The sequence below is a fragment of the Pteropus vampyrus genome, unplaced genomic scaffold (assembly GCF_000151845.1).
Source record: "Pteropus vampyrus isolate Shadow unplaced genomic scaffold, Pvam_2.0 Scaffold85, whole genome shotgun sequence".
NCBI lineage: Eukaryota > Metazoa > Chordata > Mammalia > Chiroptera > Pteropodidae > Pteropus > Pteropus vampyrus.
In genome coordinates this window covers 4,188,065-4,212,925 of record NW_011888866.1, presented here as the reverse complement: position 1 = coordinate 4,212,925, position 24,861 = coordinate 4,188,065, and the positions used below count along the sequence as shown (strand labels likewise).

The following is a 24,861-nucleotide window of genomic DNA, read 5'->3' as shown; positions in this document are numbered from 1 at the left end:
AATAGGGAACTCTGTGCTGACTGCAGTCAAAGCACTAAGCTGCCCCATGACCAAACTCTGCTGCCTCTTAGCTGAAGTCAGATTTCTCCTGTGATTACCATCAGATTACGATGGCTGAAGTCATCACTCTGTGGTCCTCTTGGGCAGGAGTTTCCCTTTGGTTCTCCTTCCATTCAGCTTCCCACACTCACTGCTTGCTGTATAATTTCATTGGTCAGGGGAACAGTTATTCTGACCCAACTGAAAACGTGTATGATCAGGGTGATCTGGATACTGTGTACCAACTACATGTGTGGAGGTGCTCCTGTGTTGCAGCGGAGGATGGCTTTGAATATCCTTTGTGTTTGTTGTTGCTGTCATCTACCATATTAATATTCCAGAAGAAGAAAATTAGCAGCCAATATTTTCTTCCAACGAAATCACTGGCACCAGTCCCTATACCAAAATGAGGCTTGACCTTCAAATGAATGATGTTGTCATTGCCACAAACTACTTTGAACCACTTCTTTCACAACTGTTCTCAGTGCCAACAAGATGAGAAAGACAAGTTTGTCACTGTATAGTTCCTTTTTTTTTTTTTTTAAAGGAAAATGACCTGGCCTGGTTTCTTCTCTTGTCTTATTCACCACATTAACTATTGGTTGTTTTCAAAAATTAAATTCGCTTTTCCAGGAGGACAACAGCCACTATGGAGAATATTAAAACACTGCTAAAGGAGTTGAAAAAAAGTTCCAGAAGAGGAATTACATATTAGTTTTTGGCAGTGACAGTGAGCGTTTTGGCACCAACATTTATTAGCCTCCCTAGTTGACTGCCTTGAAGGGGCAACATTCATGTGGAAGCATACCTCCCAGTACATTTGTCAAAATAAAATCAGCCTCATTACCTAATAATGTAAAGGATGTTGGGAGGAAACTCTGAGTCTCATGTTTTATTTCTCCTTACAATACTGTTCAATTAGAGTGGACTTCGTGGAAATTCTGATTTTATTACCATCACTGCTGCATTAAAATATGCTTTCTGATGTCATGCTCTGAAATAAACTGTTGTTTGCTACAACTACCTACACACAAATTAGAAAATTATATGACAAGGAGTTTAATACAGCCTGCAGCCAGGACACAGGTTATTACTGAAAGTAGTTGTTGGCATGGTTTCTGGTTTCGCAGTAAAAGAAGATGACTTGAAAGGACTCAGTGGTTTTGATGCTCTTCTGAAATGAAAACATTCAGTGAGTGCATAGCATTGGGTTGTCATTAATGTCAGCCATGCGAAAACACTGTCTCCAACACTGTCTCCATGAACACTACAGTCATTTCCCCGTCGAGAGCATGACTTTCCGCTCTCTGGCCTTTCGGGCATTGTGCTGGTTCTTTTCCAAAAGAGAATCTTTGGGTAATCCATTCTAGGTTTTCAATTAATAGGTGGCCTGAATTTGCTTAACTCATTCAATAACTTCTGTGGGAGAATGTGTTCCTTTCTGAGAAACATTGCAAGTCAGTGATGAAATCCTCAAACTTTGGACAGCAAGAAGTATAAATATTACACTTAAAGGTACATAGTATTGGTTCCAAATAAAGGTACACAGTATTGGTTCCAAATAATTGGTTCCAAATAAAGGTACATAGTATTGGTTCCAAATAATCGGAGCAGCTTTACATTGCTACTCTTGAACTTGACGTACACAGTTAAACAAGGTCTTATTGACAAAAGTAGAAAACTCTCTGGCATTCTTGAAATGTCTGATAATATGTAGCACCTTTTATGTACTGTGTCTGCTGCCTGACTGTGCTGTAAACAAGCAACAAAACACCATATTTCTCCCCCAAAGTTATGAGGAATGAGGAATGAAGCATGCTGTATCGGGTGGAATGAATGACACAACATTAAGAACAGAGTTGCCATCTACTTTCTCTTTGTAAGCAATCATGATAGGCACAAGACCGAAGAAAATAAAGTTATTTTCTTAGGTAGGAAGTAAACAGTAGGAAGTGGTATTCACTATCATATCACCAGGGTATTTTGTTGTTGTTATCTTCCTCCCTCTATTCGCTGCCCATGAATTAATTTAAGAGAGAAACAAGGCACCAGGGAATACATTAAATATAAAATAGCATTTGCTATAGTCTTTGGTTTCAAACACTCTGAGAGCAAGCTACCAAACTCTGGTTAAGAAAATATTTTGCAATTTCCCAGAATATCACATATTCGTCATCCATGCTATGATGGTAGTACGCCATTTTTTATATCACATTTTTATTGCAATGACTTTTAAAGGCCCATGGTGAATTCTCACAAAGAGATTGCCTGGGTGTTGGGGAGGGTGGAACATCCAGTGACATTCTTATGGCCGTTTTTTTTTTTTATTTCACTCATTTTCTATGCTTTCAAATTACAAATTCAAACCGCAATGTCATTCTCCATCCTCTCTTATCTCCTTTCTAATCTACGAAACAAAAAAATAAAATTCTGTTTTTTTCTTTGTAATGTGAAATAGTCACAAATAGGACTCCAGGGGTTTATAAGTCTTGCTTTATATAGTGTCTGATTTCCTCCAGCCATCAATTAAATCCCAAGGATAACACAGCTCATTTTATAAAACAAAATATAAGTGATTTTTGAAACTAAGTGGCCAAAGGATATAATTGTTTACAGCTGAGCTGCTTTTGACCTAGTAAAAAGCATAGGAGAGAAACACCTAAGACTTGAAATCTGGATGGGAATTTTAATATTTTAAGTTGTTCACATCCGATACTAAACATGTTTATTTCAAATAAATAATGTTTAAAGCCATAAAATTTATAATCTATGTATCTGTGATTTCCCTCCTTAGTGTTCACCAAAAAGGCATTAAACCAAACTTTGCTGTAGAATCATATCTAGAAAATATCAATAGAGATATTATCAGTTATCAATCCTTGTCACTTGGACATTAAAGAGATTAGATTATTGTCAGCACACCATAAGCTTTCATTGGAAAAAATAAAATCTTTTTTTGATGTTTGTTTTCCTCAAGGACAGTCAGAAAAAGATGGAATGGAAGTTATATGTAAATGGTGACCCTCAAAGGAGATAAAGGAGTCTAAATAATGCTACCTTAATTTCGAAATAATAAAAGTTCAAGGAATGAATGGCTGAATTCACACCCTCAAGTTACACCAAACATAGGCTTACAAAAATAAGTTTTCATTTGTGTGAAATTACCACACTTTCGGAAAACAAAAGAACCATTTTGCAGAGTCATGCTGGTTTTGCTGCTCTTTCTGCTAATTTAGTTTGTGCAGAAGATTCGTTATATAGACCACTTGTTCTTTACCACACTAAGCCAACATCTTTAGAAGACAAGACAGCAATGAATTAAGTACTCTCTTTTCATCTTTCAGATTTCTGCCAGGAGATTTCACAGGATCCCATAAGTGAAATCAATTAAGTAATAACTATAGCTCTGCAGGGAATATGCAGCACATTAATCTATCCACGTAGAAGAGAGCCACGCACATTTAGTTTCAGCGTTTGGAAATGACTGGGGAGAGTGATTCAGTGCTCTTGCCTATTGTCTTGATATACTCATGTTTTTCAAGCAAAAGGAAATGTATACTGCATAATAGCTTTACCGCCCTGACCTCAATATGGAATAAACTGACAGATAACAAGGAAGTAGAAGCTGGTCACTTACACAAGTAAATGATTTTGATGCTTTGGCTCATTTTGGTTCTCTGCTCAGTTCCCACATCCTGGTCAGCAGATGTGGCTGACAGTTAAAACCTGTTATTTCTAAGGGTTAGGATATTAAACATAGTTTGGGTATATGAAGAGTCATCTTTTCATTTCTTAAACAATCTCAGTGAGAGTCCATTCCCCACATTAACTGCCCTCAGGAAGAAAAGTTAAAAGACCTTGAATTATTTCTTCTACTGCCTTGCAATGATACCCTGCTGCCCTCCTTCCTTGTCTGAAACTTCTTCACTGGGTTAAACAATCAAGACAGAGGCACTGCCTCTTGTGAATCATAGTTTTTGTTTTGTTTGGCGCGCTATAAGGAGTTAAACAGAACCGGTCACATCACAGAATTCCAGACCTGAAAGGCCCTCTGAGATGACCCAATCGGACCCTTTACTTTTTAGCCAAGGTAACTAACTGAGTCTTTGAGAGGTAAAATGACTGTCCTGAGATTACCGAGCCGGGGAGAAACCCAGGAGAGGCACCGCTCACATCTGCTCATTCTCCTGCCTTCTTTTCAATTAGGTTTATCCCAAATCCTCCATTTCACAGACGGAAAAACAGGACTAGTGTCAACAGAAATCACTCACTTGGGAGGCGTGAGCAGAGTCATCTTTTCATTTCTTAAACAATGCCGATAAGAGGCTAGTGTATCAGAGTGGCTAGTTGAGGCCTTGGCAGCCACAGGGGGCCTGACCTTGAGGACAGGAAACATAGAATGGTTCATGGTTAGCAGCGGTGGTGGTAGAGAGAGGCAGTGAGCTTTGGCACTGCTCATAGAATGATGGGAAACTGGAGGTGGAGAAAGTTATTGGGGACAGGAGGTCTCGGCAGATGGGGAAAATGATGGTGGTGCCAAAGAGGAAGATTACACTGAAATAAAACTGTGTTCACTTAACATTTACCCCTAGTCTCGGTCCTAGCCACAAGTGTACTGTAGATATATCTAGAGATACAGAAGCTTAACTTGCCTCTTAAAGTCTCCCTTAATATTTACCTTAGGGTCCATAGGAAATCAAAAACCAGAAGCATCCTTAGCCCTCTCTCCCCATGTCATCTGTTATTATAACACCTAAATTCATTTTTCATAGCATTTATCACTTCCTGGAATGCTACGTAATTGTTAGCTGTCTCCACACGTTTAGAATGAAAGGTGTATGGAGCCGAGACCTGTCTTTCTTTCTCATCCTATATCCCCAGTGCCTAATTCAATGCCTGACATACAGCAGGTGCTCCAAAGGAGTGAATAGATCAGGGAATCCTATAACTTGCATCTAGCATGTATTGATCTCTATTACCCTAGAGGGAATGAAAGGGTTGCTAAAGCTCTCCTAGAAGCCCTAAGCATTTTTGTTCAAGCGTGGAAACTCTATGGCAAGAACCAAAATAACTTAAAGATTTTCTAATTTATCATAAAATGAAATGGAAAAATGAAAAACCAACCAAGGTATAAGTGTTCTTTTCTGAACTATATTTACTAGAACCTACAACCCAAAGATACCGAAGGAATTCACAGAATTGAAAAAAAAAGGCCATGGGGTCTGGGAGTAGGGGAAGAGGGACTCTCGTGGAAAGGAAGGCAGTAATTACTCTTCTGACAGCAAGGTCTGGTCCATGAGCAGTCGCCACATGGAGGCCCCGCATGTGCTGTCAGATGCCATGGAGTAGCCTTAGCGGTAGACAGATCAGAGCCCAAACGCTAAGCCAATCACTTGTTAGGTCAGTGATCATGGGCAAGTTATTTAACCTCTCCAATCCTGTATTTCCTAATCTATGCCATGGAGATAAGAGGAACTATTTCACAGGGTTGTAATGAGGCTCAAATGCAAGAATACATCTAAGCAACTAGCTCAGTGCCTGGCACACATTGGTAGCCACTATTACTATCATTCCATGAGCTATTGGTATTTTTATCTGACCTGCCATAATACTCAATAATCAAAGGTAATCTCCATCTGCTTTTCTGAACCAGGAATTACTACTTTATCCTGGGATTACTATAAGGTCAAGGTAGCAAATGGGTTTCAGCTCATTTCCTAAGTCAAATGGATTTCTAGTGGATACTTGTAACGCTGGTTGAGATGCACTGTGCTGTGATTGATTGTGACGTCTGCCAAGGGTGTGGGGCCAGGCTCACTGGTTCTAATATTAGACCTGGTAAGCCTCTTCTAGTGTCACAGAGACTAACAGCTATGTTAATATTACATAACAAAGCATAAAGAAATAGAAAGAATGGGCTAAGAGTCAGGTGGTCTGGGCTCTAATTCTAGCTCTGGAACTGGCGAAATCATTTTTTTAATCCAGTCGCTTTTCCATAAAGTTACTTCCTATTCAAATCCTGTAATTTTCCAATATTGATTTTGAAAATTCAAGTAAATATATACAAGGCAGGGCCTGGCCTACAGGAAGTCCTTGATAGTTATTTGCTGAGATCATTTGAAAAAAAAAAAAAAAGCCCAAGGCCCTCATTCAGAAGTGTAACAGTTAAATATTTCCTGTCCTCATTTAAAAAGTTTGACTTCCTACCAATGAGAAATATAATTGAAAGGAGAAAAAAGATTACAATATTTTTGGCACTAAAAAAAATCGGCTAATGCTTAGGGATGCTCCAAGAAAGACAAGGCTGTTGAGAATATGGCAGCTCTTTCATAACCAAGGCACCATTTAAAAATAGCTGGAATTAATTACAGAGCTAATGACCCATTGAAAGGCTTATTTAAATACCAAAGCCAGCACTGAATAATCATGGAAAATATGGTGTAAAGGGTTTTAGAGAGCAGAAACCAGGAAAAGCAGTTGAAAACAAAAAATACGTTATCCTAGAACACTAGCTACTTTGGTGAGAAACATTCAGGATGTCAAAATCTCAGGGGAGTTCTCATACCGGGTAAAACAAGCCACTAGGATCAACAGAAAGACAAGAAGATGACACATTACAGTCACCTGCTTGGAAAAAAAAAGGGCCTTTCTATTCAGCATTCACCCCGAGGAGAGAGCCCTTCACATACAGCTCGCTTTCTTTGCCAGGCTTTCTTTGCCCTCACCCACCCCGTTTTTCTGACGTACCTACCCATCTTTAATGTGCCATAGGATAAAATGAAAATTTCCGCAGGGAGGAAAATATATGTTTTAATAAGTCTCTGTGGCTATTTTAGAGTTGCATTATCTCCACGAGTTTCCTGTGTCTCAGTCCTCTGTGCCTCACATCCACACCATCATAAGCCAAAGAGGAGGTGATAATCTTCAGCCTGCCCTACTTGCCAGGCAAAAGTGATACCACTGCAGTTCTCAGCTTTTCTCTGTACAGAAATGGCCTTTCTGTACGTCAGTATCCTGGGAGCACACTGGGTGGCCAGAGCTGGAATAGTTTCATTACTTCATTCATGTCCATTTATTAAATGCATTACTCTTACCCTTATTTACTATATAGCCCAGACGTGCCTTGTAGTTGCCTTGCTAAGTTAAAAGTGTAATGGAATCAAAAGGTTCCGAAGCCCTTGAGATCGATGTGGGGATGCGGGGGTGGGAACGAGGCATTCTTGACGTATATTGGTTTCAAGGAGCAAATATAAATTTGAGTATAAATTGCTGCTCACAATAACGCTTTTAAACTGGCAATTACTTATACTGTACTACTCGAGGAACCCTATAATTATTCCAAAAGCGCTTGCCAACGTCTACCCTGTTTCATAATTGCCAGCACAGCCTTGTTCAAAAGAAATAGTGGCTATGTTAAAATTCTGTTTGGTGTTAGGTTACTGTTTGAAACGAGAAGTGATCGCACTGTGTTGCGAAGGTCAAGCGGAACAGGGACAATGAAGGAAAAAGGAACTGTCTTGTATTCACAGGTGGGAAGAGAAGGAAGGTGGAGCTTGGGAGGACACACATATTGCTCGAAATTTTTTCTACTTCTTTTCTGAGAAATGCTGTCATCTGTTGAGCACAATGACATTAAGGAAACTTAAAAAAAAAAGTTTCAAGTGGTAGATATTTGAAAGAAGAATGACAACCCACTTCTCCCTCTTCCCCACTCCCACCTGCCCAGAAAATATTTTTCCACTTTCTGGCCTTTACTCTTGATATTTGCAAGTGAATCTGTGATTATGGAACCACAGCTTACACATCTCGAAACATACATCTGTGTAGGTCACTTGACTTTGTTGACCTATTTTCTGCCATTTCTTTGTTACAGAAATCTCCTCCACTTGAAAGAGTGGTCTCTCTACTTTCTAATGAAGGACAGGCAGCAGCGGGATTTCGTGTTATCTGTAACGAACGCTTTTAGAGTGTCTGGCACTTCAGGCGTGTGTTTAGGAAAAAATGGGATGCATCTCATCTTGATTTCTTGCTCTCTCCTTACAGACCTACTTGATTGTGGATGAGGGGTTCTGTGTTCCCTATCCACCCCCAAATGAGGTCTACTCTCAAAACTGAAGGTGCTGTGAATATTTTCATTAACAGAAACAGTTGTGGCCTAAGCAACAACTTCTGAATTGAAACCATTTATTCTGCTCCCATGCCCCCTCTCTGTTACAAACAGATTATGTAAAAGTAGAGAACTAAGGCAGTTATTTGAAAATAAGTTTTGTATTACTTGACTAAATATTTCAGAGAAATGTTTTTCCTACTCTGAGTGCTCAGGCTATTTTCTCAGTTCTGTTTGCTCTGCAGGTGAAGATACTGCCATTGACTGCTCCCCACACTTCTGAGAAAGGGTGGTGAGCAAATGTGCCTGTGGGTCATAGGTCAAAGTCAGCAGCCCATGAATCCACTGGCCACAATGGAGTTCCTCTGTGCCTGAAAGTTCCTGGCTTCCCCTCTCTCTTCATCATTTCAGATTCCACTGGAGACTCCATCTTTGATTCCAACTTTGCTTCCTCCTAAAAGCCTTCTGATATGAAGAAACCTTTCAAATTACAATAGACATTTCCTCTTCACCATTCATCTATCCAGTTTGAATGTCCTTATCTTCCTTTTGTGAATATGTTGCCTTGCCATTTTCCCTCCAGGAACATTTGTTTGTCCATCCAAATTCAATGATAAATGACAAGAAACAGATTTATCGAAGCACATATTTCTGCATCGTCCGCAAATGTTTGAACCTCTCCAAATGCTTGAACAGGATCCAATAAACATTTATTAAATTCCGCTGTCACTGAATATGTCTTATTCTCCTTTTGTTCTAAAGAAATTTCTCCTCCTACCACTTGCTGGCAGTAATCATTTTCTGCTATCTGTATTCTTTTTGCCTAGTACTCTAATTCTGTGAAGGCTGAACTTCAAGTTGCTGTGGAAGAATCTGCATTATCCCTCTCTAGTCATACCTAAAATTAACCTACTTTCTTAAGTAAGATCTAAAATGCACTCAACTGTTATGGTTACCTGGGAACTAGAGAGTGGGACTTTTTGGCTCTCGAAAAGGATGTGTAAGATGACACATGTGGTTTGGCCTTCATTTGGAAGCAGCAAAAATCACAGAGGTCGTGGTTACGTGACAGGAAGGGCCAGGGTAGTGAACACTGTGCTTTGGTTAAGTTACTTTGTACTGTTATGTAAGGAGATACAGGCTCAGCCTTGCCTTGGCTTTAAATCACCAGAGTCAACTGTTACAAACTCTGGAATGGGAGGGTAAACACAGGAAATTCTGTCCTCTTTGGTCCTCCAGTCTGTCAAGTCCACCCCTTCATCAGGAGCACATTCTCTTGAGCTACAAGAGAAACATCTTGCAGATTGGAAACAAATTGAAGTCATTTTCTAGATAGTTCTCACAAAGAATTCAATCAAGTAAATTCTCCTAACTTCAGAAACCTTTGTGAACATTACGTATTTTAGAGCATCACCAGAGCAAACAGCAGTGAATCTCAGCTGATTAGAGCCTTAGTAAGTAATTTGGGATGGCTGAATTTTCAAATAGCTGGAGTTTTATCCAAGTAAGCACATCAAAACAAAGGAGGTAGTTATCGTAAATATTTTTTATGGAATATTTCTAAAATCATGACATTTATTTTTCTTCTGAGTATTATGAACACAATTTACTCTTTCTTGATGAGTATTAAAATATTTTAAAACTTATTAGAAACTTACCAAGAAAGTATGAAATTATTAGATATGCTGTAATACTATTAGGCCTGCTAAGATTTATATGACATTTTGCCCCCAAACTAAATGCCCTAGTATGTTGACTTTTTAATAGTTTTCCCTTTGTCACTTCCATCTGTAGTCATATTCTAGATCTTATGAGGCCCTCCTGTAAACTAATATTTCATTTTAGAATTAGCCATGTGCTTGGAACCTAGCCAGATCACCAAACTTGTCACAGGACTTGTGTAAAAACCAATTATAAATAGGATGTATTGGGTCTACAGGGATTTCCTCTGAGTCAAGGGCTTGAGCTGTAGTGCTTAAACTTTGGGACTCTGTTTTGGCAGCCCAAAGGCCTATCTGCTTACTTCCTAAGTTCTCAGATGGTTCCTGGTAGAAAAAGTTGCAAGAGGATTTAATCGTAATAGGTGAAGTATTGCTGTAGTAGGAAGGCAAAAATGGTAACTGAAAGACCACGTTTTTCAAATTGTCCGGAGAATGTGAGGTGCAGAGAGTAGGACAATAACCTTTCTGGTATTTGCATTATGGTCTTTGATAAATGTCAAAAGCATATTCACTTCGAGAAAGGTCCTCTATCTCTTCTCGAAGCCTTCAAGTACATATGTTTTAAGGAATGGCAAACTGGTTTAATATGACTTAAGCAAGACAAATTTTATGCTCCTCCGAAAATATTCCAAGCCAAATATATATACTGTATAAATTCTAGCTACTATTTTTTTTTTCAAATTACAGATAGTCAAAAGTTACTATAGTTGCTTTTTCTTAAGTAAGCATCTTGAGTTATAAAAGCAGTCTGTGAATAATTTGAATTTGTGGTTTTAGTTCATTTTTGGACCACGTCAACCAATCATGTGTAGTCCATATCGGGCAAAGCAAAAAGTTTATTACAGTAAGTCTTTATCCTGTTCCCAATGAGACTGTATTAAATTTCAAGCTCTTTAGAGAATCTGAATGACTTCTTAAGACAGTTTAGGTTGAAAATTATCATATGGCCACAAAATGCAGCCTGGCTGTATATTAAAATGCATGTTATTTTAAAAACATTGAGTAACAAGAGTGCTTTTCTAAAATTTTTTCTATTTATTTCATTTTTGTTTTGTTTATTTTTGTTTTCAAGAGTGCTCTCTGAAACAGTCAAATTCATGTGACAAAACCAGGGTCAGCTTGCCTCCGTCACACCCTTAATATTTTATTAACACAGGAACTGAGCTGCCATTCCACTTTTGTTATGTTTTTGCTTAATAACTATATTCAAGTGGTTATCCTCCCTCTAATGTGGCTACTTGGGCAATCTGTCAATCTGCCCTTAGCAGCAGCTGCTAATATTTAACTGTAATTTTAGGCTAAAAGTTGGTTCCTATTTAACAGTTACATAGGCTTATTAAACAGAATTTAGAAAATATAGAGAAGTATAAAGAAAATAATGTGTTCATGGTCTTTATTCCTGAGGATAATCAAAGCTTTAAAAATGTACATGTCTATATACACACATCTTCACATACACATTGGCGGTGATGTTTTAAACTATTATGGTTTCTATGCATGGGGAGTTTTACTTTGTATTTTTTAAATATTAGAGAGTACAATCATAAATAATTGAGATATAATTATAATTGTTATGATAAGAAAGTAAAGAAGGAAATTTTAAACTCTTTACTTTGAAATGAATGCAAGAATTTCACCCAGTGTTATAGATCCAAAAAACCTGAGGAAGATGCTTTCACCACAAGATGGCTCCCAAGGTTTTGGACCCCCTTCCACAATGTAATAGATTCCAAATTGTAAAATACTAATGCGTTTTTAAAAGGATCAAGGAAAACAGAAGGAAAGTAAATGTCAATCCGCGACTATATCCAAATAAGTTGAAATTCTCTCGAAGTGAGCACAGTCAGCCTACCAAAGCAAAACCAAGATGAGGTGAGTATTCAAATATTCAGACAAAAATCCCTGTTACTGAAGCAAACCACAAATATTTGCTTAGCATCTACTATGTCCAAGATTCTTACTACGCAAATAATAGGTATGCCAGACAACTGTCCAGCCTTTTATGCTTCTCGGCCTAACTAGATACACCTGCAATCTTCCATATGGGATTCCACTTCTTGTGTTTTGGCTTAAGTGTACATTCATTCTGATGGATAGAGGATATTAAACAGGTAGAAAGTGACTCGCTTCACTTCAAAGTGAAATCAGCCTTGTGAGTTTGATTAGAGAAAAACTTCATGAGATTTTAACCTTTATGTATATATTTTCGACTATTGCAGTGGTCAAGAACACTTAGAATTCCTATCTGCTACTTATGTAGATCTTAGGAAAATTTCTTTGAACCTCAGTTTCTTCATTTGTAGCCTGGGGATCCTATCACTCACCTCACCTCATGGTGTTCTAAAAATGAAATCAGATAGTACAGTACTTGAGGAATAGGGGGCTCTCAGTAAATGGAGCTCTTACCATATACCCCGAAGAGTCTACTAGGAAACTGGCTCCCTATATGGTTCAAACCATAGCTTTTCCTCTGTGGCTACATCACAGATATTGTTTATCAGAGGACATAGGCTCTAGTTCACTGTGGTTCATTCTCAGTGGTCACTGGAAAATTTGTTCTAATACAAGTACACGCACAGGTAACAATGGCCTATATATGAACTGAACAGCAAACACAGCACTCAGTGTTGGATAAAACATGCTCAAAGTATGTCATGGGCCTGGATCTAGCTTTCAGTTTGTACTCTCATGTGCAGGCCTCCTATCTTGAGCATGCTTGTCACCATACACTTCTTTCCCTTAGCCTGTGAGTTAACGTCCAGACAATGAAACCAACATCTGAGAAATACGCATGCTGACAATCTGTATACATCGCAGCTGTGGAGACATGGTTGCAAGGCTCTGGTGTTAGACACCTAAATTCAAACCTCAATTCACACCACTGTGTGATCTTGCGCAAGTCACTTTAACTTCTCTGATCCTCCGTTCCTCTCATCTGTAAAAGGAAGATAACATCAATTCCTACTTGTGGAGTTGTTAAAAGTTAAATGTGACCAGGCATGTTGACTGCTTTGCCCAGTGCCTGGCATACAGAAAAGATTCAAAAAACGTCAGCTTGTGTTGTTATTGCCGCTAACTTTATCATAATATGGTGCTCTTTACATGTATTCACCACATCAGATCTGCTTTGGGAGCTAAGTTTTTTTAATTTTTTTTTTTTTTTTTTTGCAGTGATGACAATTTGGTGAGAATCATCCACACTTTCTCATCTACTTTTACCTTCACTTACGAGAGGTGTAAGGGGTGCAATTGCACACAAGGGTTAGAGGTATAGTTGCAGGCCGCAAAATACTGTTTTCCTGGATTCAAAGACTCCTGGGCCACAACAAATCTGAGCATTTGGTCTCATTAGGACAATCCTCTACAAAAGACAGGGGACTGCAAGAACAAGTCATCTTTGACTTGTTGAACTTTCAATGAGTTTATTGTTCAAATATATTTTGAAGATGGAGAATCAGAAAGAATTTTAGATTAAAACCATTTTCTCCATGTAAAATAAGCATTCTAAGACAATGATGTGAGAGCATAAAAGTATTGATATATAAATAACTCAGTACCCTGATAACATCTTCGTTAAAATCCTGTAACCAATGCTCTAACAGTGTCATCAGACATTTTTGCTTCCCTTTTTTGGGACTTTAAATTCAATGCTACAACCGACTGCTTACAAACTGCTATGGGCAAACAGTGACCTCCTTGTGAGCTTGGTGAATATTATCTAGTGTGTGCTACCAATATCTCGGCAAAAAGACAGAGTGTTCCTGTAACCTCAGTCTTTGCATTTGTCCATCAGAGCTTTGAAGAACACTGCCTTCTTTTCAAGGGTCAACAGAGGTTTAACAGAAAACAAAATTGGGTTTAGATAAAATTGGTGTGTTCCCAAGAATTCTTCCAACAAGGTAAATTCCACATATAAAACACTGACTTCATTTTTTTTTCCTTTTTTTTTCTTTTTTAGTTTTAAAGCAGCTGTTTCTTTCCTTTTTAAATTAAATTCATTGGGGTGACATTGGTTAATAAAATCATATAGGTTTCAAATGTACAATTCAATAATACGTCATGTGTGTATTGCATTGTATGTTCATGGCCCAAAGTCAAATTTAAAGGAGCTGCTTCTTATAATCGGAAGTTCAAGTATTGTTGTTCAAATTGGACTGGTTCCAGACAGTGGTAGAAATGGCAAAAATAATTCTCTAACTGCGACTCACAGTGTGCATGTTATATGTAATCTATTTTTATGTATTTGTTAACAGAACCATTTGGAATAGCTTGCTGCTGAATAATGAGATAAATTGCATTTGTCCAATATCTGCCCATTTGTGTCGCATTTATATTTGGCATCAGCCTAAACTTGTTATTCAACAACCAACTTTGTCTCATTCATAATGGATTTTCTCCAAATGGATCTGTTTCATGTTAAAATTAGTAATAAAGGTAGTTTTTTAAATGGTATAGGTAGGTGGCAACAGCAACTTTTGAAAGTATAACCTAATAGAGATAACAATCATTACTATATCATCTACATACAGCTAGAATTATAATGAAACAATTTGGCTTAAACATATATACCTACCACCCCTGTTTTTTTTTTTTTTTTTTAAATTAGCTAATTATGATGTAACCTGGATTGGGAAAGTCAACACAGCTCCTTGAACAACCACAAACACTTAAGGAAAATGAATTGTCCTTGGATTTGGGCCAAATATTTGAAAGGATTTATAAATGTCACTCGTCTTTGGCTTGAAAGCAGGAGTTAATTCTAATACAAACATCTTGCCCACCTAGCCTCTTGAAGTTGGTAAATTGTTCAGAAAGCATTTGGGTAATATGATGCAAAGTTAATAACAGAGGTTGGTAATTAATATGTACTCATATGGGCACTCTAAAAATAGGGTACCAAGGAAAGTCTTCTTATTAGGCAATGTGATCAAGAATTAATTGGTTAATTCTATATAGCCCAACCATATAAATAAATGTATGATTATTATAATTATGGAGAGCAGAGTTCAAAATCGACTTCGAGTTCAAAGAATAGTAATTTATATATCTAAGTATAGACGCAAATATTTAACTATGCAAAAATGCTTATTTTAATACGATTTCAAATGTTTAATAAGTATTACTCATCTCTCAAGTTTTACTTTTTCTTTCTTAATAAAAGGTATTAGATGATTTAAAAAAATAATTCCCTTATTGCCATTAAAAACATTACTTTAATGTTGTTCTTGCTATTATTAGTATTATTATTATTGTTGTTGTTGTTGAAAAATTTGGTCATAGGAAGGGAAGAGAGAAAATTTGGTATTACATGCAGAAATGGCCATATTAACCACAGTGCATATTTGTGGGTGGTTAAGGAGCAGGTGATTTAAATTTGTGAAAGCTAAGTTTACTTGGAGGAGAGAAGAGTAAATGAAGTCAGGTTCCTAGCTTCTCAGTCTTATATACTACTTGTGGTGGGAGAGATGACTAGATGAATATGTGTTAGGTTGTAAAGATCATAACAACATAATATCACAATCAGATTTTTTGGAGGGAAATCAGGAAGATGATTTGTCATTTATCTGGGCCATGAAGAATGAATATTACAGTTCAATAGGCAGCTAGAGTTGAGATGGGAGTGAGGGAAAGCCAGGCAGATGTCCCGGCAATGAGCATGTATGCTCTGTTCAAAGTCAGGCTCATTGTGTCTCAAAAGAAGGGTGGAGAGAAGCAAATGGATGGAAAGTATGTAGCTAGGTTAGCAAGGACCTAAACTTAAAGGGTCTTGATACTCTAAAAAATTTGAACTTACTTTCTAAAATTTTTATTAAAGTTTTTGAAAGTTTTTATTCACTTAAACTATTCAGATCCATATACTAAAGATATTCTCATCTGCCCCAATGTTCAACCACACAAAGTTTATGAGCTTTTAAATTTGTTTCTAATAACGAAGAACCAGAGAATTTCGAAATAAAGTTCAGATTTCCAGATTCTCTTGAAAACTCAAAAGACTTAGCAGTGGTGGACCAGTTATTCTAAATGGCGACAGTTGGTCAGAGCCAAGGGAGGTGGCTCCCTCCAGATGGCATATGTACTGTCCAGTGGTCTAGGTGACTCTTATATCTGTCACACTCATATCATATGCCTAGGGGCACTAAGTATTTGAGTTTGTGCCTTCTGTTTTAAAGAGGTCCTCTCTCACCAGCAAGAATCTTTTTCCCATTGCATACAGCATAAATTAACTTGAATGAGTTAATTTATATTGATTATCTGTGGTTTCTTTTGCTAATGTATTACTTTCCTTTTTTTTTTTTTGTCCCTCATGCCAATGAGGTTTCCCATTTATTCGTTTATTTAAAAGTGAAATAAGTACTTTTAAACAAATTTCTTTGGGTTGAAAATGCAGATGCCATCTGTGAGGAGCCCAGGTGAACAAGAGGTAAAAAACATGACCCATGGCAGGATTTCTCAACCTCAACACTATTGACAGTTTGGTCCGGACACTTCTTTATAGTGTGTGTATTGGGGGGTAGGGATCTGTCCTGGCTTCTACCTGCTGAGTGCTAGTAGCACTCCCAGTTATCATAATAGAAAATGTCTCCAGACATTGACAAAGGAGCCCTGGGGATCAAAATCGCCTCCAGTTGAGAACCACTGCTCTATGGGGACAAATGTTTCCAGGAAAATAAGCTCCTAGTAGGAGAGTGCTACTCTGCTGGAAAATGGACAGGATGATGTCTTACACCTCCCACTACCACTTCTGCCCTCCCCCTCCCCTTCCCCTTTCTATTCTGCCAGAGACAAAGGTTGCCCCAACCACAGGGAGTGGAAACAGACAGGCAGTCTTAGCTAGTGATGCCAAAATAGGCCTCTTCTACCTGTGAGAACCTTTAAACACCTTCACAGGACAGCATAGCAGTGAAGACTCCCATTTCTATGATCTCTATTATTAATGTAGTTGAGGAAAACAAGACAGGAACTTGCCTCTAGATGATCTACTATCAAGACGCAGACCTCATCTGCGCACACTGGCCAAGTGTGGTTCAGTATGCCTCTGAGGACAGAGGAAGTCTCTTCTCCCCAACAAAACAGTGAGTGGTGAGGTCCAGTCTGGGTGTCACTGGGGAGAGCGGGAGTTGCTGCTGCTAACACCTGGGAGGCTGGAGGGAGGCCAGCCACAGATCTCAGAATACATCAGACCCCCTTCCAGAGTTTCCCCATCCTCCAGTTCTAAGGTCTCTGACGTCTAAGTTCATTTATCTGAGAGCTTCTTTCGTTTTTCCTGTAATATAAGTTTACCTTGAATCTAAGCATTATTGTCCTATTAGCAAACTGTCAGAATGAGATTTTGTATGTTTTCCCAGTATAAGTAAGAACGACAAGTTTCTTTTGTGGGGGAAGAGTGGGCAGTTGTTGAATGACAAAGCCAAAAAGTAGGTAAAAGTTGACGAAGAGTTTTGATATTTTTCAGATGGATGTCAAGTTGGATTGCTTTTGAGCTGAGAAAAAAATATCAAGATTATGGTATTTCCTGGAGTGTAAAATTGATAGGGTGACGATGTGACTTACAAAATCTTTTTTTTGTGGTTAGTATCTTTTCACACTTTTTTCTTCTGGCCTATAGAATCTAATCATTTCTCCGCAGTGAGAGGTATATTATACAGGAAATTGGTTGAATTAAATTAATTAACGAAAGTGGCTTGTTCATTTTGCACCCCTTCTCAAAATAAACCAAAGGCCCCATTTTTCAAAATTCAAGTCTTCTAAATTATGCTTAGCAAATATATAATAGATGCTAAATACTGTTTAGCTAATGACAACAGTGATTCTGGTCCCCACGATGATTTAGGGGAGAGGTGGTGGTTAAAAGTGAAAACAGGACAACAGTAAAAAGAAATGACTGATCCTCTCGTTCGCTAAATAATGAATAAATGAAATAAGCAGTCACCCACCAAAACAGAGATCCTGTTTACAGTAAGGACAGCTCAAAGGGAGGAGCCGCTTAAACAGGGGGAGGATGAACAATACTGGGGTAAAAGGGGGACAAGGACAAGGAGGGTTTTGAGTAAGTTAAACCTACTGGTGACAAAGAAGGATAGAGAGCAGGGCTGGGCTGCTGAAGCATCCTTTTATTCACAAATCAATGGAAGCTATTCAGACCAATATGGTTTGATTTAGCAGATATTAACTGCAGCTAAAGAAATGCAAATACGTCAGCAAAAGGAGAGTAAGATAAACAGGAGAAACCAACACTGGCTAAAAAAAACGGAGACGAGAACAGAGACTGACATTTAATGACCAGATTAAAAGTATAAAAAAAAAACTAGAGAAAAGTAAGACGATGTGAGTATGATATCCTTAGGAGAGGAAGAGGACAGATCCAATGATCCCCTGCTTATTAGACTCAGAGAAAAGAGAGGATAATTGATCATGGACCACAAATAGAGCACAGGCACCTAGTAAATAATTGTTGAATAGCTAAACATACACAAAAAGTTCCTTTCTTTCTAGATAGGACAACAACTTAAGATTTATATGGTATCGTATTAAGTTTTTACCCTTTGGAGATGCTAAAAGCCACAGACAGCTTTAATGATGATTTTTAAACAGCTATTTAGAGAAATTTCCATGAGCTTCATCTTGTACCCCTGATGCTGGTCCTGTCAGATTCAATTAGGGGGTCATGCTAGGCAGAAGCTGGAACACTGGACTGAGAGTCTAGACTAGGATTCCAAAATTGGCTTTGCTGTGAAGTGTGTGATGCTGGGCCAGCCACTTAACCTTTCCGAGTTTCTGGTTCCTCCGGAGTAACAGAAGCGGCCCGGACTAGATAACGCTCAGGACCCTCTCATGATCTTACGCATGCAGTGAAGTACATTACCATGTTGAGCACAGATTTCCCTGTCTCTATCCTGCCTTTAAGCCCAGAGTCGAATGGCAGATAAAAGTTCTTTTTTTCTCCCCTCTCTCCTCATCTTGCCTTCTAGTGGCTCATCAACAGTACTTTGTATAATCAATTCTGGAAATGTTTATCCATCTGTATTATCTCAGGGTTGTTATTTACTGTTCCTGTTCTTTTTTTTCTTGGGGGTGGGGGTGGGGAGGAATTTTGACTTGTCTCTCTCAGGGAGACCACAGCAAACAAGGATAGATTTTCACAATCCTCAGCATGGAGGGACCCTGTTCTGTTGGCTTCTCTGACACAGTTTGAATTGAATTCATTGTGATGATATATTTAAAGTGGTTTCCTGTGTTTTTCTGGGCTTTTAAAAAGTAAATAAAATCTTGGCTACATATGGGTCTTTATGCTGTTGCCCTTAGCTGAAATATTTTTTTTTCTATAAAAATACAGACAATTATACAATTGGATCTTTTGATAAAAATGTCTGACCTAGTTACTAAAGAGTTAAACAGGCCTAACGTACCACTGACAGCACTTTTTGATCTAATATTACATGTAAACTGCGGCACTCTTAGATGAAGCACAAACAGTGAAAAACATTGTGTCAGAGGAGTAAGGTGATTCTGATTCCGGTCCTTAACTTGCCATAACTTATTCTGGGCATGGCATTTAATCTCCCAACCACCTGATTTGTAAAGTAAATGGACTGGACTGAATGACTTCTAAAGTTGCTTATACGTCTCATATTCTATAAGATGCCGGACTAGCTAAGAAACTTTTATTTTTAGCTATGTCATCTTCCATGATCAAAATTCCGCTCCCAGCTGGGGAGTTATTAAAATTTACTCATCAGAACACCGGGCCAACATATAAATTGATCTCACCACTTTTCTGTTACTTTGTTAAAAGTAATAATCCATGCAAAAGTGCAGGGTGTGAGAGTAAATGATATAAATAGAACAATATTCTAACTTAACTGTACAAAAGCAGTCCCTAGAGATCAGAAATCCCAGCACACCGATATGGGGAGAGGGTGGTCTGACCTCTATGTGTCATGCACGAGCTTCCACAGGTCTCTTCCTCAATATCCACGACTTGGTGTACCCTCCTCTGTTCCTCGATATCCATGATTTGAATTTCAGGGCCTTAAAGGGACATAGCAAAGTTGAGTAGCCTTAAATGTAGAAAGAAGGTCAGCCAATGGTTATAAAGTGAACGCATTTGTTGGAAAGATGCTGTCCTGCATTTTACATGGCCAGTATAAGGCAACGAGGGGAGAATGACTTAGAAATTTGTATGTCAAGCGGAAGGAAGAATCCCATAAGAAACCAATCGCAAAATGAGCAGAGTTTTTCACAACTTTTCCAAACACTGGAATAATTTTGGGCAGATTCAACCACAAGGAATGCAGGGAATATAATCCAGAGGCTTTAATAAGCTCACAGCTTTAGATAGCTGGACTGTCCTACCTGTCTCACTGGTAGCCAGACAAAAAGGGTGGCATTTAACTCATCTCCTTCCCACTGTTTTTTAAAAAAATCTATAAATAATACTGGCAATAATACTACATTATGAAGCACTTAACTGATGGGCTGAGTACCTTAAGTGTATCATCTCATTTAATGCTGAAAACAATCCACCGAGGGTAATACTATCCTTGTTAGATGATGAGAGCTGAGTGAGTTAAGCAACTGGTCCTGTGATGAGGAAGTCAAATCATCTCTATTTTTGATAAATCTGCCCAGTGCCAAGTGTTTATTTTGAATACACGAAGGAGAAACAACCTGAGAGGCAATTGGCAGTGATATTTACTTCTTCACGGTTTGGGCATAAATCCTAACATATATTAAATTACCAAGCACATCTTTAAATAAACGTGTGCTACAGCAACTCCAATTCAAACAACCATCTTCAATGTAATAATTACGCCGGCTGTGACACGAGCTTAGCCGAGAGTGTATTTTTATTTTAACAAGCTTGAGTAAGTGCATGAGTGTGGGCTGAGCTTTTTGCTCGACAGTCAATACTTGAAAGCTGGCTCCAACCTTTAATTTAAGCATTCGCTTGTAGCACCAACAGGGCTACAGGGTTTCTAGTATCAAAGACACACTCCTCCATCCTTTCATGGTCCTACTTTTGTAAGCAGCACGATTGAACTGCAGCACCACAGAAACTTGTTTTCCCTCCTCCTGGCAGCTCGAGCGAAAACACTACTGCCCCCTTCATCTTCGCGACATCATAATGAAGTCCCTGAATCAATTTATAACAAGCAAAGTGCACAAATCCATTGAAGGAGTCTTGTGGCAGATGGCTTTCATATATCTCTCAACAGCATACGAGCCGCAAAGCTGTCTGCATAGTAACCCAAATCATACCATAGAAGGGGCTTTTGCTACATCCAAAGAGCTGTTTTTGTTTCTCTCACGAAATGATTTCTCTCAAGAAAAAGGAAGATACAGAGAATATCTGATTGTCCCTAATGATTCCATGTGCCTTAAAAACATTTGTCATCCTCCTTCAGTGGCTTCCTCTCACCTGCTGTCTAACAGCAACTCCCTCAGAATGACAGTCAGGGCCCTTTCATGGTCTGAACCCCACCGGCCTCCTCTAACTGCCTCCTGCAGTCCCCACGGGCCACACTGAAATTACTCGCCATCCCCAAACTCGCCCACTCGCTGTCTAGGCTTTGAGACTTTTCACAAGCTTAACCCTTTGTTGGAAATATTGTCCTTCACTTTCAAGTTCAGCTAGGCCTTCACTCCTCTAGAAAGCAGTCCCTAACTCCTCAGTCTGATTAGGGCTCCCCCTGTGTGCTCCTGTCACTCTTTGTCTGGTACTAACACTGTGTCGTGATTTTATTTCCACCTCAGGCCCTCACTGGCCTGTGAGCTCCTTGAAGGCAGAGATGACATCTTTTCATCTCTCTGGTTCTAGCACTTTGTACAATGCCTGGCACACAGCAGATGTTCACTAAATGTTTGTGTTTTGCCTACTTCTGCTCCATTGAAGTGTTCTGAAAAAGCACCCAACCCCAATTTGCATGATGATCCAATCTCAAATCTGGAAAAATGCATTTTTGTGAGACTCCTATGGTGCCGTGCTGTTGGGTCTGAAAAGCAAGGTTAGAACAGCCTTGGGAGTCAGACAGGCTTGGCTGCCAATGGCAGCTACATGCTAGCTCTGAGATCCTGGATAGGTTGATCTGCCTCTCTGAGCCTCAGCTTCCTCCTCTGTAAAAAGCGGGGATGAAAAGCTGATATGAGTATTAAATGTGGTAATCCATTTCACAGTGCTTGGCACAGAGGAAATGCTTTAGAAATGACAGGCTTAGAACATGTATCACTGCTTACAGTGGCAGGGCTTGGATAATGCAGAATTATAGAAGCCTCTTATGTGTTGAAAAATATCATCGGTGACCCTTCTATCAGCCCCCATGTGCCCAGATCACATATCTCACATCTTTGGGTACTGGCAAAGGCCCCTGTTAAAATGCCAATGTGTTTCAGCTGAGATAAGATTGGGTGAAGTCAATACCCTGACTTCAAACTCATGAATATGATGTGCGCCATCGTCCACGTGAACATGATGATGAAGATATTAAGTGTTTATTATGTGCTAAGTACCTGTTTCGAGTGAGACACTGTAGTAAGCATCTTCTATGTGTCATATTCCACTTTCCAAAACCCCTATAAAGTCAATATTATTATTATTTTTTGTTTTACAGGTGATAAAACCGAGGTATAGAGGAGTTACGTGACTTGCCCAAGATCCTTTGGCTGGAATGTAGGATTTCTGGAACTTAAACCTTATATTTGGAAAAAAATTTCCAAATCCATACATTCATTTTACCTATAAAAAATTTCTTATGCTCTTTCCTAGTCATTTCTCTCTTGTTATCTGGAAGAGCCAGGAGAAGTGGGATGCAAGACCTGAACACTGAGTTAGGGGAGAGGGAAGAGGAGACGCTCTGGAGAGAGATGTACTGCTTCATCTTTCTGTGTTAGGGGAGCAACTCTGCCCTCGGCTATAAGGTGGACACCACTGAGAACACTGAGAAAGGAGATGATGGACCCTAAAAATATAGCCAGTTTGTCTGAGGCCATCTTTACCGAGGGTCAGAACCTTTAGCAAAGAGCTAAAAAGTGCACTGAAAACATTAAGTTTTAGAAGAACTTCTTATTCCCATAAAAATATCACCATATCTTCCGATTCATTTTCTCCTCCTACCTTCGAGGGTCATTTGAAAGCCAATGTTAAAAAAAGGAAAAGGAAAACATAAAGGTTGCTATCAGGCCTTCGTCATAATAGAATTATGGTTTTGTACACATACTTGAAGTATATAAATGCCTTTAGTTTCCCTTCTGTAAGGTCGCAGACTCAATTTTATGTCTGCGAAGTGGTGGTACAAAGGAATTGAGGATAAACAAAATGTGTGTTAAATGCAAGTGAAAAAATTCCAAAGCCTCGAGTCTGGAGAATATTTTCAGTACTGCGAGTGTATTATTTACAAAAAGAGTACTAGAATATCCCCACTTTTTAGTAAGCTTTTTATTGAAGTGCTATATACACTCAGAAATAGGCCCAAATCATAAATAGAAGCTTGATGAATTTTCACAGAGTGAACAATCTTAGATCAAGGAAAAAAAATGCCTTTCAGTGTTTTAATAGTTTTCTATACCTGGGTCAAAACCAGCAAATCATGGAAAACTTCATGTATAAAATTTATTAAGTTCACTTAGCAGAAAAATGCTAAAAATTTAATAAAATACAATGCCTAAGAAGAGCCATTTTACTTCAAAGAAGATAATTATCTTGGAAATTTGGAGGAAGTTTGTTTTGTTTTTTAACCATGAATAGACACATAGTTATTTCTCTTTAAAAAAAAAAAAGGTTAGTGCTTCACCTTCCCAACAGCCTTTCTGAGACAGGATACTATCTATCTTTGTTTCCTTCCTCTCCACTCCCATCCTTCCCCACATTATCGCTGCGAGTTGTTCTGAAACTAGGCCATCTCTCTCCCCTTAGTCCTCCTGATTGTGGGCAGATCCAAGAGGAAATGAGGTGCTTTTTATCACGGCCAGGCTAGATGTGGGCCAGTGCACAACCTCTGTTTACATAGTGCGTATGTTTCAGTCTATAGCTTTAATTGGCTAATAAAACCATGCTGGAGTGAGCTGTCCTGATACTCTGACACTGATCTGGCTCGAGGGGCACCAATTTCTCTTAGTTACAAGAGTCGGGAGCAAGACCTTGGAAATGCAGAATGTGTTGAAACGCATTTGCTCCCATTCAACTGACAGCCGATTGACAGAAACCAAATGAAACCAAAACCTGCGTGCCCCCAATTTGATGACAAAAAGGCCGATGGCCCAGCCACAAAGGGCCGTGTAAATGTCTACATGTTAAATGCCAACAAAGCGATTAGAAAATTAAGAACAAGTATTAGAATGTTGCTTTCTAACTGCACATTATTTTTCACAAGAAATTTCAGGGAAGGTTGGACTTTTGTACATTTAATTAGCATAATGGAACTGATTCTGCCAAGTGCATTTGTAGTTAGTCAAAGGCTCAGTTTTCTTGACAACAATCTAGGTGTGGATGAGTATCTGGGCAGAACGCCTCCCTCTTGGGAGTTGGTCTGAGGGAGCATAAATGAAGGGCCCAAGGTGGAAGTCACATCACTTGTGTAGTGGCAGGGCCTGTGAGAGTTTCCTGTCACTATACACAGCAATAAAATTCCCTAAAGCTCCCACAATAGTGGCAAAAATCTCACATCTAACTAGTTGGGATAGTCCCGGAAGTTGTGCTAACTGTAGCAGATATTTTTTCCTCGTTATAAGGCAAAACTGAAAAGACAAATAGCAGTAATTTGCCACTATTTGTGCTAACAATTAAAGATAAATTGTAAAGCCTCCGTAAACCATACTTTTATGCCAAATCTCTGTTGCATTAAAAAAAAAAATAACAAAAACTCTGAGAATATGACATCAGTAATGGTTCTCGTCTTCCCCAGCATTTAAAAAGGAAGAAATTATAAAGAAGATGGGGATTAGAATATTGTTCTTGAATTCTGGTTTGAAAGTGCTTTGTTTAATATGTAATGCACAGCT

At 38.7% G+C, this 24,861-nt stretch overlaps 1 protein-coding gene across 3 annotated transcripts in view; it reads right to left on the bottom strand.

Moving 5' to 3' along the window:
• Positions 1-24,861, bottom strand: part of RORA (RAR related orphan receptor A) — a 683,527-nt gene that overhangs the window by 44,794 nt on the left and 613,872 nt on the right. Inside the window, exon 1 of one of the 3 annotated variants that reach the window (XM_023532541.1) lies at positions 19,795-19,893. The exons of the other annotated variants lie outside the window; for them this stretch is intronic. Within the exon in view, the coding sequence (XP_023388309.1) occupies positions 19,795-19,879 (85 nt within the window). The 5' untranslated portion in view covers positions 19,880-19,893. Of the gene's footprint in view, positions 1-19,794; positions 19,894-24,861 lie in introns of those variants that run through there. 3 annotated transcript variants of the gene reach the window in all.